This window comes from Bombus huntii, chromosome 7 (assembly GCF_024542735.1).
Source record: "Bombus huntii isolate Logan2020A chromosome 7, iyBomHunt1.1, whole genome shotgun sequence".
NCBI classification, from domain to species: domain Eukaryota; kingdom Metazoa; phylum Arthropoda; class Insecta; order Hymenoptera; family Apidae; genus Bombus; species Bombus huntii.
The window spans coordinates 13,840,549-13,854,071 of record NC_066244.1 but is presented as its reverse complement, the minus strand read 5'-3'; the positions used below and the strand labels follow the sequence as shown (position 1 = coordinate 13,854,071).

Here is a 13,523-nt window from a genome sequence, read left to right as displayed (position 1 = left end):
TTTTTTTATATATGTATAGGAACCTCCGTTAAAAAGGAAACTAGGTTTCTTGATTAAAAATCTGTTATAAAATTGTTAAAAAAAGGGAAATGGATTCAAAGTGATATTTTCCTGAAAGAGTTACGCGAATAATAAAAAGAAATAATTTTCATGTTTTCGATCTGGTTTTTTCACAGAATCAAAGTCTACGATAAGATCGCCACGTGGATCATCGAGATAACTTAGAAGAGATATTGTTCTATCAATTGTGCTGAAATTTATTGTTAACTGCGTTTCACTAATCGCAAATTTAACTAATTAAACCGTAATTATAAAATTAATCGTTGAACGCAATCAGCGTTATTAAAGGTGAATTTTATATGAGGGAAAATATATATTAAGATTGTCAATCGTTTAACCGATGTATTCTTTCCTGAAAAAAAAAAAACAAAGAAGAAAAGAAGGTAAATTATAATGTCAATCGATTTACACGCAATTTCGTGCGAATTTCTACTTGGCTGTTGTTCTTCCTTTCGCAGAATGAAATATCGTCGACGAAGGAGAATGAAAACACAAACTTTATGTTTTTTAGGTGAAAGTTTTTTACAAGAAACGAAGATCAACCCGGTAAGAAACAAGATCGGAAGCTTCGGAAACTACACGTGCATTATTGTGTGTATACGTCGTACGCATTACGATATACCGGTTAAACTAATTGTAATTGTTGTCGCGATGGTAATAGATTCTAATTAATCGAGGTATATTTTTCTCTCGGTGCCGATGCACGGCCTGTAACAGGTGCACACCTTGCCCTTTCGTCTCTTTTTTTATAGATCGAGCAATAAACGTCTTGTTTCAACAGAAGAACTGTTTTATTTACTTCCGGACCACGTGACGAGGAGTTTATCTTTTTCAGTGGAGGTGCAAAAGGGGAAAAAGAAGGGGAAGATATGGAGTACGATTATCTTATCGCTGAAGATATTTATACCGCACAAGTAGGAAATTAGTGCTTTAATTTAAAATAATTTGAAACATTGGAGTATAACATTGAACGACAGCTTTGTATTTCTTCTTCGAAAAATTCACCCACGCATAGATGTCCACATCTTGCAGGAAATTGCTTCACCTACGAATTATCATCATAAGTATTACACTTTTAATACTTCTTACATTTTTATCTATCATGTATATAAACATTATGTGCACTCTCCCATTCAAAATTTCTCACAAATGCATAAACATCCTTGGCCCACATATCATAAATATGAAAGCTAAATCTAATTCTTCTCCTAACACGTTGAAATCCATAGTTTGTTGTAGACGCCCATTATTCACCTTTCCTACCTACCTGCACCGTCCAGTCGTCCCTTCAGCTAGATCCACGGATTATCGATCCAGAGAAGGTCAGTACCAAACCGCATCAGACGAGACAGCATCAACTCTCAATAGCGCGTTCCTAGAGAGAAAGAACGACAGACCCTTCTCCTTTCTCGTCATTGATTCCACTGCTAGGATGCCTGCGTGGCTACCGAGGGGCGTGCGTTTACACTCGCGGCGCTCAGCCAGTGAACAACGTGACGCCGAGCCGAGCATTTCGTCGCGTGCATTCACCTTCTTGCATTCGTCCTGCTCAGCTCATCTTAACTGTGCTCCCGTTGTGAAAGTTTCGACACAAAACGAACACTGTCAAACGAAATCAGAGTGCGACAAGACTGTGCCAATACAGGAAATCACCGGCTCCGCAAATAGAAAGAGGCTATTTGGCGGTCACTGCTAGATCTTAGTAGGAAACGACACTCACGTACGTCTTTTGGCTGTCTATTTTTGTGATTCAGTGAGACGGAGGATTTTACGTCTTCTTTCAGATTTATTGATTTTTTTCTGTTTCAATAGCGAAAAGCTTCAGAAAAGATACGATTGACACAGAGCGAGAGTGATCGATACAGAGGTTTTTATTTAAAAAAAAAAACTGCGAGTGATTTTGAAGTTTAATAGAGTAGAATCAGGATGCTTCTAAATATCCAAATACATCGGTGTATGTTGTCATAAGGATCTGGAAATTTATGATAGAATCTTTTGAGTAACACGGTGTCATTCACAGTTTCCTATTGTCGTGTGGATTTTGAAAGAATGATTGATGAATTTTCTACATTTTCAATGAGCGTGTCGTATACGAGATGTTTAATTTATGAGTAATAAAAAATTCAATGGCGAGTTTTGTATTTGACGAATGTATATTACCTTTATTTTAATGAATGGCGATGATGTTGAAAAATTAGTTATTGGTGAAAAGTTAGAATCTGAAGTTGATACTTTTCAGTATCAATGTATCAATGATTAATTAGGTCTGTTGAGAGTCTTCTTTCAACTCCGTTAATTTTTTGAATTGTATGTGAAGTATATAAGTGGGCATGAATGATGAGCTACGAGACTTTTGTAATGTAATACATTCTGATTGTATCAGAGAATGGTGATAATGTTCTGAAGTTGATTAGTGGAGGAAAATTTAAAATGAACAGTGGATGCTTTTGATTAATTTTAACGTCGACAGAAGTGCTTTTGATGAGTGCAGCAACTTTTCAAGCGAACTAGCATGAGACTAGGTCGAGTCATTTGTTGGAGATTTCACGTCGTCGTTTGTTAATGATTCTGATTACTTCCTCATTGCCGTGTGGATAGGTATAAAGGATAGTTGAGCATCAAGAAAATTACTGCACGAGAATTCTATAAAATTCTTTGCACCCACTTGTCAAAACAAAGAATATCTGTAAACAAAATTCCTCTCTCTTAAAGTTGTTCTTTCCGGAAAATTTAATTCACCATCTTATACAATATTCATATAGTTGATGCAAATTTATGTCATTTAAAAAGTATGATTTCTAATATACTTTCTTCGTGTAATTATACATTTTGTCAAATTATTTTAATTGCTTTGCTTTCTGTATGTCTCTTAATCTACACATAGACAAATACTTGACAATTTCTTCGAATTTAACAATTTAGCAACTATCTACTGTTGTGAAATATCTAATATATGTCTAACAATTATCTAACAATCATCCAGCGATGACAATACACCTCATTAAAAATTAGTTGTTTCTCCCCGCATTTATATGCATTTTAAAATTCAGGAAACTTTTGAGACAAAATACCTGAGGAAATCTTGTTAATTTCTTAGATACACGACCCAGTGATTATACTGGTAAATACCTCCACTTCTTTTTGTACAATTCCATTCTCTATTCGATATATTCTTCATTATCTCAGCTCTATTCTTTGTTCGATAAATCGTACAGTCAATCAACTGGACTCTAGACAAGTTGTGAACATGTTGATCGTTCTTTAAGAAGTAGGAAACGAGTCTGAGTAATGAGTTCTTCCGATTTCTCTTCGAACAAATAAATATCGCTTGACCAACAATCCTTGAAAGTTAAGCTCTATTTGAATTTCAGACGAGTAACGATTGCACGAGCGAATGTTGACGTTTGATCGAATATACGAGTGGCATGAAAATATTTGGAAGACCATTGCCCTCGTTTCATTTAATTCCTGACAAGATACCTGAGCGCGTAAACAAAAGTATTGGAGTTTTAAGTAGAAACTTTTATCTCTTGAATTGATGATCCGAAAATTATTATAATAGCACCGATCTAAAGATATAGAAACTCTAAGATGAGACGGATATTTATAAAAAAATATGACAAAATGGTCTAAGAAAATTAGTTCGCGATGGCTATAAATTACATATTTGTCACAACATCACGACAGTAAAAAAAGAAACCTCATCGAATCATTTTCAATGATCATCGTTCTATAATCTAATCGTATGTGAGAAAGAAATAAACAAAGGTCTATAACAATGTATTCTTATATAATTCTTGATATTCTGTAATTCAGTGATTCTCAATTCCACGAAATCCTTAGACACGCAACGTTTTATATTATCCGAATAAATAATATTTGGTATTTGTATTTACTTATGTAAGAAATGTAAGAAATGCGCAGAGAAGATTTGAAAATAATATAACAAAATAGAAAGGGATAGTTCAACACGTATGTTCTTCTTACACGCCAATCGAAGATATCTTCCGTTTTTTCGTTGACCTCACGATCCACTCACACGTACACATAGAGTCGTCCCTGCTAGGAACTAAAGCCTCGCGTCGCAATTTCGATATCGGTATCGGCATCGGCATCGACAATTCCAAGACTCTGCACTTTTGGCGTGGTTATATTCCATTCCTGCATTTATTTATAATGGGCTTCTCACCTCCAAATTTGAAAATTGTTAATGGACAGTCGATGAGCGTTTTAAATATAGCTACATACCTTGGCACATTAAGGATTTCAATTTTGAGTTAATTGCTGGGATTATTTAAGGAGGATCCGTGACAAAGAAAAGGTTACGAATCGCTGCTCTAAATCATTCATCTTACCAACAGGTCACGCATTTTGCTCTCAACACAACGGAGTTAGACACCGGTTCAATTTGTTCAATGCTGCTTATTACTATACTACTATTCACGGTATTGAGAAAACTAATTCAGCTATATCATCATCAGTGATGAATCGTCAGGTGATCATAATTGGATTAAATATAATTTTTAAGCGACGCCAATTGCCATTAACATTAAAGCGAAAATCGATAATTAACGACCCTTAGTCGATGAACATTAATATGTTAAGATCGATCAAAGATTGAACGTAATCTGATCGTGGTAATTCCATGCGCTCCAAAAGAAAGAGTTTTCATATATTATGTAGATTCTTTCGTATCGGTATAATGATTTCCGGAAGAAAACACGTATGAGTCTGAGAAGTCACGAAACCAAACTGATTGATTCTATTTTTGTCTATTTTCCAATCCCATTGCCCAGGAACGTAGTTACTAACCAGAACTTGTTAGAAAATATATAAACCACGGAAGCTGAGTAGCGCACCGAAACTCCAACGTGAATTTTAAAGACTAACATTTATAATATCGTCATTTTTCTGACTTTGTAAGTTATGAAATTGAAATGTGTGTCTCCTGACTAGTTCATATATCACTTTTTTGTATAGAGAAGCAAAATTATTTGTCGATTAGCATTATTAGACTGCACGTGACATATCTATCATATATCCTTGAAGTTTAATTAATTCTGACGAACTTCGTTCTTTAGGTGCTTGCATCGTCTGTTCTGCGTGATGAAGACCAAACTAAAAATTTAATATTATAATGTTATTTGTATTATAGAAAACTGTAAATATTAGGTTCCTTCAAGGAAAGCAAGATACTTGTAGAAATCTGGGACAATGTTTAACTTTTCAGTTACCTATTTATATTCGTCTGTATATTGCGTTCGCTATTAAAGAAAAATCTATCGTGAAAGAACACATCAGGAGCACGATAATATTTATATATATTTATTCGTAATATTTATATTCCAATAAAACTACTTAACTGCCTTCGTCAAAGAAAATATGAGTAATTCTAATCGATGAAAAACGAGAATATTGAAAGTATGATAATGGCTACATTATAACATATGCCATTACATAATAATAAATGTATAATTTAATACGAATTACATAATGGCAGTGCTATAAATGAATAATACGTCGATTTTGTAATGGTATGGAGAAACAAGTTATGAGAACAGATTCAATTAGCTGTGTTTTAATACGGTGCTTCGAGATAGAATAAGATATTCTTACTTCTGAGTGTGTTTAGTTAGTTAAAATTATGCGAAGGCTTTCCTATCATTTATATTTGCCATTGAAAATTAACCAGAAGCTATTATCTCACATTTTGTAATCGGTATTATTATGATTGATCTTATGCTCGATTCCTTACAATCCAAACTTTAAATGAACTTCAATTGCTTTCACGTTCTATAAAGTAATCAGAACATTTAGAAAGTAAAAAAGGATGCTCTAACTATAGCGAACGATTCGTGCAACCGCAGGAAGTCTCTTTTGTTTCTATGCTCCTTAACTTTCATAAGCTAACATTAACAAGACTAAAGTCGAAATATTTTTTAAACTAATCGGCTTTAGACAATCAATAGCTTCTATTTCCCATATTTTTGTTTTTGCAGAATATTCCAAATAACTTGATAATTCATTTTACATTTACATCGTTGCACTTACGAAAAAATTGAAATTATAAACAAGAAATAGGTTCCCTATATCATTTATCTCCACCCTCCCGAACATTCTTATTTAACTTCAGTGAAACTAAAGATACGATTTGTTTGAGTTGTATAAATCATCCACGCTATAGAATCGACCTACTTCGAAACAATGGAAGGAGACATACTCCACTCCAACGAGTCGATTCTATTCCTTTTCTCGTGCGTAGCTTTTATAAATAATCCAATTGCATTGCTCGAAGGGCACGCGAGTGATGTGCGGTTATCTCGACCAGGGCACGTATCCCCGTAATTTTTCTCGTGTCTAGCGTGAAGTTTACTCGTTTGAGTACCGTTAGAACCCACATCGGCTACGGCACAGCCGGAGGAGAATGGTTTCGGGCGTAAAATTTGATGATGATGCTGGCTTGCCACAGGAACTCGAGGTCAATGACTTTCTAAATGTGACTCTATGCAGGACAAATACGTTAATATTACTTATGTCCATCGTGTACTGAATTTCTATTTTTAGAGTATTGTGACAACCACCTGACACATTAAATTTCATTAAGTGTTTCAAAACAAACAGGTTTTTTGGTTCACTTTGATGTCTAGAGAACAGCTTATCCGAATTAAAGATTTTGTTATTAATGATATCAATGATGAAATGTAGAGTTTGATGTCTTTGTCCCGCTTATTTTAGACTTTTGATCATTCGTTGGCGATAATGATGGTTATCTTAACATTTGGATATACATACGTGTAATTGTTCCAATTAATTTTACGAATACGATTCTTCAAATTTTTAATCATCGTTCGTTTTTACTTGTTATTACTCCAATTCTTTCGTCTCCACTTAGCTCGTATTTGTTGTACAATTTGATAATAACTTGATATGACGATTTATAATAACAATGTTACGAATTGGTTTATTATTAGCAGGCCCAAAGGAGAATCGCTGAATTGATGCTACTGTAATAAGAAGAGGAACTGAGAGAAAAACGATGGAGATTTTGGGAGTGAAATTCGCTCCGTTAAACGTTCCATTAAATCGAAGATTAGAAACGCTCTCAGCCGCGCTTTGGATCCTAATTTTCGCATTTGGAAATTTCGCGGGATATATTCTCACCGCCTATTTTCTTTTCTTTACCCAAACCATGCGCTACTTCATATTGCTTTACTTCATCTGGATGTATTACGATTGGAACAAGTTCGATGTAGGCAAAATACGGTAAGTTCGAAACATTTATTTATTTATTTTATTTGCAAGCTTCAGCCCTATGTTACAAAATGAACAAAAGGAACTACATTTTTAAATGTAGAAGTAAAGGAATAAATACTGAAACTAACGTAATATAATAACTTGTTAAGAGTTACATTACTGCAAAGCTTGCCGATGAACATGTAGAAAGAACCAAAGAAGAATTTAAGTTGGCTAGAAATACCATTACATATCTGCGACATCTTTTAAAAAAATTTATATTAAAATCTTATCATTTGATAAATTTGATTTAGATTACTAATCGATAATATAGCTTCGCCTTATATAAACGAATAAATAAGGAGTGAAACGCGATTTGATACTCACGGTGAATAAGAATCATACAAAAAATTGATTCGATTCAGTTACATGGAATGATTAGCGTTTTACTTCTTCGATTAGATAAAACGTCATTTACATTGGAGATACATATTAATAAGTTTTATCTATAATATATGCTGTTTCGAGCGAACTATATGCGGCGAAAATTTCATTTGAATATTGAACCCGTTTATTTATATAATCATCGACGGAGATGGGACTTAACGAGTTGGATTTCTGTACTACAGGCGAAAAGTCCTGCAGTGGATGAGAAGCTGCGCGTGGAGCCGACACTTCTGTAACTACTTTCCTATAAAATTAGTGAAAACCACTGACTTGGATCCGAACAAGTTGTATTTATTCTGTAGTTTTCCGCATGGGGTCCTATCGTCAGGAGTTTATGGCGCATTCGGAACAGATATCATCGGCTGTAGAGAACTTTTCCCGGGTGTCGAATTTAGAGTCGTCGTACTGAACCAACACTTTAAAGCGCCGCTTTTCCGCGAGTATTGTCGCGTCAACTGTACGTATCATTTATTACTTTTTATTTGACCATCATATATAAATAGCTGTTGCAGTTACATATCTCATGTAACAAAAAGACGTAGGATGAACGACACTTCATAATTGAAATGTTTTAGACTGTTTTTATGATGTACCTAGTATACAAATATTAATATACGCATATGCTATTGCCGGATAATTTCTGTTATTTGTTAAATAACAAAGTATTAAATCACTGTAGCAAGCAATAATATATAGCACCGATATTCTTTCTTTATCTCCAGAAACATTTCTTAAATCGTCATTCCACGAAATGTAGTAGATTTCTTTTTGAATTTATCCGGCTTCTGCAATTTTATATTTTTATAATTTTATACTTCGCCATCAATGATTTACTATGGTTTAATTAAAATGTAGGCGCTCTTGGAAGCAGTTCAGAAATCTTGACACAGCAACTATCAACGAGACCTCCGCCACCATACACCGGAAAGGCGACAGTTCTGATCGTCGGTGGAGCGGCAGAAGCATTCGAATGTAAGCCGGGCACTTATCGCATCCTAATAAAAAGGAGGAAAGGCTTCGTAAAGCTCGCGCTGAAAAATGGGTTAGAATTATCATTGTTTTCGTTGATTCGAATCATAAGCTCATGAGAAAATGAAACAATAGAAACCTTGTTTGTCTGAATGTTGAAACCCTACGCAAATGTAATTCCCCCCGCATAAAGTATACTCGCCTTTAACCTTTAACTTATTAAAATTTTTATCAGTATGCATAAATTAATTGAGTCTCGACGAAACGAATCGCTAATTCACAATGAAATTAACCCTCAGCTGACATCTGTGGATTAAAATAGATAATTTTACTTTATATTCTATGGTTCGCGTGATAAGTGTCATTAACGAACTTAATCGCATAAAGTAGAAGACTACGATAAAGACTCAATAAAATCCACTGTACAATTGTGTATCACGAATCCAATTTTTTGATCGTTAAACTGCCGATTTTTATGCAAATTCCTATTTTTATAAATCTAATCAAACAACTACATAGAGATTTATTTCATCCACCGTATGTTATATTTTTGGTATTTTGTATATTTTTGTACATTGTGTGACGCTGCACATTTTTGCAACTTTAAATTCTCTCTAAACGTATAGAATACCGCGGTACAACGATAAGCACTATGACTCAACAATCGACTGAGCGTTTGAGGGTTAACCACGGTATGACAATTAAAATATCGTTGAAACTCATGGAATTCGTATATTTCAGAAACCCTCTGGTTCCTGTCTGTTCATTCGGAGAAACGGACGTATACGATCAATTGACCTGGCCAGATGGCTCATACATGAAGAGACTACAGGAGTACATTCGTAAGAAAATCGGTATAGCGCCGATTCTACTGGTTGGTCGAGGATTCTTTCAGTACACTTTCGGTCTTATCCCTCGACGGAAGCCAATTACTGTCGTTGGCAAGTATTCAAAGCTGAGAAATATCTTGCTCTATAATACTATAACCTTTCAAGTAATATAATTTTACGGAGGAGACGTTGGTGTTTGGAATACGTTTGAAAATTTTTATTTTCTCATTGAGGAAATTCCAAGCTTCTTTAATGCTAATTAATTTTTTTTCTCAGTCGGCAGTCCGATGGAGTTACCAAAGATAGAAGAACCAACGAGAGAACAAGTCGAGGAATATCACGAGAAATTCGTCAAGCACCTGGTGAACTTTTTCGAGAACGAGAAACACAAGTACATCGAAAACGCGGATTCGGTGCATCTTGAGTTCGTATAGTCATATCACGAAATAATCATCATTTATAACGGACCCGCGCAGTGAAGGACCAAGAAATTGCTCAATTATAAACGTACAACGTGTATTTATGTATTAAATAAGTTTTAAGATGTGAAATAGTTGAGCAGAAAATGGACAATTGTTAGGCGATGTAGTCAATTCGATAATTACGTGTCTTAAGAACTCTGCATAGAAAAGAACCAATAGAATTATGGTATTATGAATAAGGACCGAAGAGCTATACAGTATGTCCAGTTTAAATGTACGCACGTTACCATACCTTCAGTTGTTAGAAATACGAATAAACTTTTGTATGAAGGTTTTATTGTCGAAGAAAACTGTCCAAATTTTGTTTAATCTATTTCTTTGAATCCATCGTTTAATTCATCATCGAATGAAATAACTTTTATACGAAGAGTACGTTTGCATTTTTAATAGTTGAAGAAACAATAGTATTCAGATGTATGTATTTAAACTGAACATATTCCATAAACAATTATACTTTTTCTATATGTAATTATACTTTTACATGGGAACATATATATTTCGTGAGATGTTGTTGTTAAGAATTTTTAGGATCTCGCAATGCGAAGCAGAATATTGTAGATATTACATTTGTAAGCAACATAAATTGATCTACTTGTCACGCATTGCTCCACCCTGTTAAGGTTTTAAGTTCGAATCAGAAGATATTAAATACGTTCTTAGCGAGCACTTCTCTTCGATGATTGCTTGTACGAAGGCAGGGATTTTAGGAATCATTGATATTACAATAATTGTACATATGCATAAAGCAGATAACAGAGGATGTAAATTAGAATAGTTGCTATCTGCTCTGTGCATGTGATTTGGTGACAAACCTGTAGTGTCTACTTTTTTGTAATATTCATAGAATCTTACGTGACTTCTAAAACGCCTTATTTCTTTGGGCTTCTAGGAAGATATACATAAATGCAATAGAAAAATACGTTTGCACGAGGTGACAAATAATCACACACGTAGCATGTAAGCCTCGTAATTGTCAGTAAGCAAAAAATGACTGCGATCTTTCGCAGTATGGCTGATAAACATATGTACAAACATATTTGTTGATGAAATGAAATGGACCATTTCTTGTATATATAGCAACCTTTGTTACAAACAAAACTGAGTCTTTTATACAAAACATTTATTGTTAGAAATTGTTAAAAAGATTCATACAAATTGTTATGCACTACAATGCGTTACAGTATGTGCACCTATTCGATTCAGTGGTTAAATTAATTGAAGTTGTCGCGATGATAATACAGTAAATACGAATAATTAATCGAGGTATATTTTTCTTTCGGTATCGATGCACTCTATTAGATGCACACCTGTCCCTTTCGTCCGTTTCCCTTTATTTTTATATGTATATACATATATCGTGCTATAAACATATTGCCTGAACAGAAGAATTGTCTGATACGCTTCTACTACACGCGACGAACAGTTTGACCATTTTACTGGTGATATGAAAGGAAAAAAGGGAAAGATATGGAGTATGATTATCTTATTGATAAAGATACTTCTATTCTACTGACGCCTAAAACTGGTGATTTACTTCTGAACAATTATTTTTGTTTAATTAGTATCTTTGAATAATTATGCCGATAGAATGTGACGTTGCAAGACACTCTTATGAGGCAATTGCTAATGGAAAATATTTCCTATTAAATACTGTGCAGAAGTTTCAATGGAGAATTTTATGGAATTTTTTGATTACAAGACATTCGGGAGATTTTACCACATTGTTACAATAACAAGTATGAGTAACAACAGTACAGTACAGATGAAGCACGGAAGCTTCTATTCGTCAGAAAGTGGAATGTCAAAAGATCGTAATCCTTATACGTATTCCTTCTTAAATCCACATGTTTTACTTTCCCTATTTTGTTTCTTGTCCTTAATTTAACTAAAAAAATTCATAATATCGGCAATGGAACAATTGATACCGCTGTTATTAGCTTAAGAGATCCATGTCTTTCTTTTCGCATTTCTTTCATGAAAAATTGAACCACACATAAATGTTCATATTTTGCAGAAAATTGCTCTACCTATTAATTATCATAATAAGTATTACACTTTTAATACTTCCTCCATTTTTATCTATCACGTAGATAAACATTGCGTGCACTCTCCCATCCACAAATTCCGATAAACGCATACACATTCTCAGTCCACTTATCATAAATATGAAAGCTAAATCTAGTAATCCTTAAAATCATTTTCCCAACTCTTCCGTCCATAGTGTGTTACAGGCGCCCATTACTCACCCTTTGCAACTACCATCGCCCAGTCGTTCGATCAGTTGGATCAACGGATTATCGATCGATCGGATCGATCGGGACTAAACTGCATCAGACTAGCTGGCATCACTTTTCAACATCTCATTCCTACAGAGGAAGAAAGACGGAGCCTTCTCCTTTCACGTCATTAATTCACCCCTTTTCAAGAAATGCTGCTTAGCTACCGAGAAACACGTGATTGCGTTCGTGAACTCTTGCAAACGCCGCTCAGAGTACACAGCGTTACGCCGAGCCACGAATTTCGTCGCGAGCATTTATCTTCTTTCCGTCCTGCCCTGTGTTCGCTATTTCAACAGTGTTCTCGCGGTGGAAGTCTGTCTTTAGTATCACAACGCACCATAACTGTGTCGTGAACGAGAATCGCCGAATTCGCAAATAGACAGAGGCTATTTGGCCGTCACTGATAAATCGTACTAAGAAACGACACTCAGGTACGTTCCTTCATAATCTAGTTTTTGGATTCGGTGGAACGGAGAATCATACGTATTCTTGTCGTTTCATTGACTTTTTCAAATACATTCAGACAAAATGTGATTTGGGACAGTCGAAGAGATTCTTCGATTTAAAGAAACCGTGAGTAACTTTGAACATTAACATAAAGGAAATCGGATACTTCTGAATATTAAAATACCTTGGTAGCTTGTAAGCATTAAAATACATTGGTGTGGCTGTAGCTACTTCTCTTGAAAACAAAAAAAATAAAATAAAATCTTGCATCGCCCATTCCGTTCGCCAGATTTAGCACCGTGTGATTATTTTTTGGCGTTGCGACTTTGTATAATAACGCAAGGGAAACGTTATAGCGATATTGAAGATATTCGGATGGTTGACGATGGATCTTCAAAGGCATTGCATAAAAGGAGGTGCAAAGATTATCCGATGCATTAGCTAACAATGCAATTCATTATAAAAACGCAGAAGGAACGTGATTCAAATAAAATAAAACATTTCCCCCAAAGCTATGCCACTGATCTGTCGTTACAAAAGTTCGGAACTAAAAATTCTGTTATTTGTGATAGCAATGACGAAATATAGAATTTGATATCTTTATTCTGCTTATTTCAGGCTTTTGATCATTCGTTGGCGATAATGATCCGTTTCATTATTTTATCATTTGGATATACATACATGTAATCGTTTCTATTAATGCTACGAGTACGATTCTCTTTCAAATTTTAATCATCGTTCGTGTTTACTTATTATCACTCCAATTCTTTCGTTTC

The 13,523-nt window shown here is 34.6% G+C and overlaps 2 protein-coding genes and 2 long non-coding RNA genes across 6 annotated transcripts in view; 2 read left to right on the top strand and 2 right to left on the bottom strand.

The window, feature by feature from the left end:
• Window positions 1-975: 975 nt before the first annotated feature.
• Window positions 976-1,472, bottom strand: LOC126867675 (uncharacterized). Its single transcript, XR_007690373.1, has 2 exons — window positions 1,328-1,472; window positions 976-1,105 (listed from the first exon to the last, which is right to left on the bottom strand). It is a non-coding gene; the product is annotated as an uncharacterized LOC126867675 (long non-coding RNA).
• Window positions 1,465-13,523, top strand: part of LOC126867669 (2-acylglycerol O-acyltransferase 1-like) — a 23,108-nt gene continuing 11,049 nt past the window's right edge. The window contains exons 1-6 of one of the 3 annotated variants that reach the window (XM_050622467.1): window positions 1,520-1,780; window positions 7,032-7,323; window positions 7,923-8,197; window positions 8,596-8,782; window positions 9,451-9,650; window positions 9,816-11,279. In XM_050622467.1, the coding sequence (XP_050478424.1) occupies window positions 7,097-7,323; window positions 7,923-8,197; window positions 8,596-8,782; window positions 9,451-9,650; window positions 9,816-9,973 (1,047 nt within the window). In that variant the 5' untranslated portion in view covers window positions 1,520-1,780; window positions 7,032-7,096 and the 3' untranslated portion in view covers window positions 9,974-11,279. Of the gene's footprint in view, window positions 1,781-7,031; window positions 7,324-7,922; window positions 8,198-8,595; window positions 8,783-9,450; window positions 9,651-9,815; window positions 11,280-13,523 lie in introns of those variants that run through there. The other 2 variants (XM_050622466.1, XM_050622468.1) reach the window with 2 other exon arrangements.
• The window catches only part of LOC126867678 (uncharacterized), a 25,233-nt gene continuing 13,649 nt past the window's right edge, over window positions 1,940-13,523 (bottom strand). The window contains exon 2 of the long non-coding RNA XR_007690376.1: window positions 1,940-6,284. This is a non-coding gene — a long non-coding RNA (uncharacterized LOC126867678). The remainder of the gene's footprint in view (window positions 6,285-13,523) is intronic.
• LOC126867670 (2-acylglycerol O-acyltransferase 1-like) overlaps window positions 11,981-13,523 on the top strand; it is a 19,056-nt gene continuing 17,513 nt past the window's right edge. Inside the window, exon 1 of the mRNA XM_050622472.1 lies at window positions 11,981-12,731. The gene's annotated coding sequence lies outside the window, so the exon portion shown is untranslated. The remainder of the gene's footprint in view (window positions 12,732-13,523) is intronic.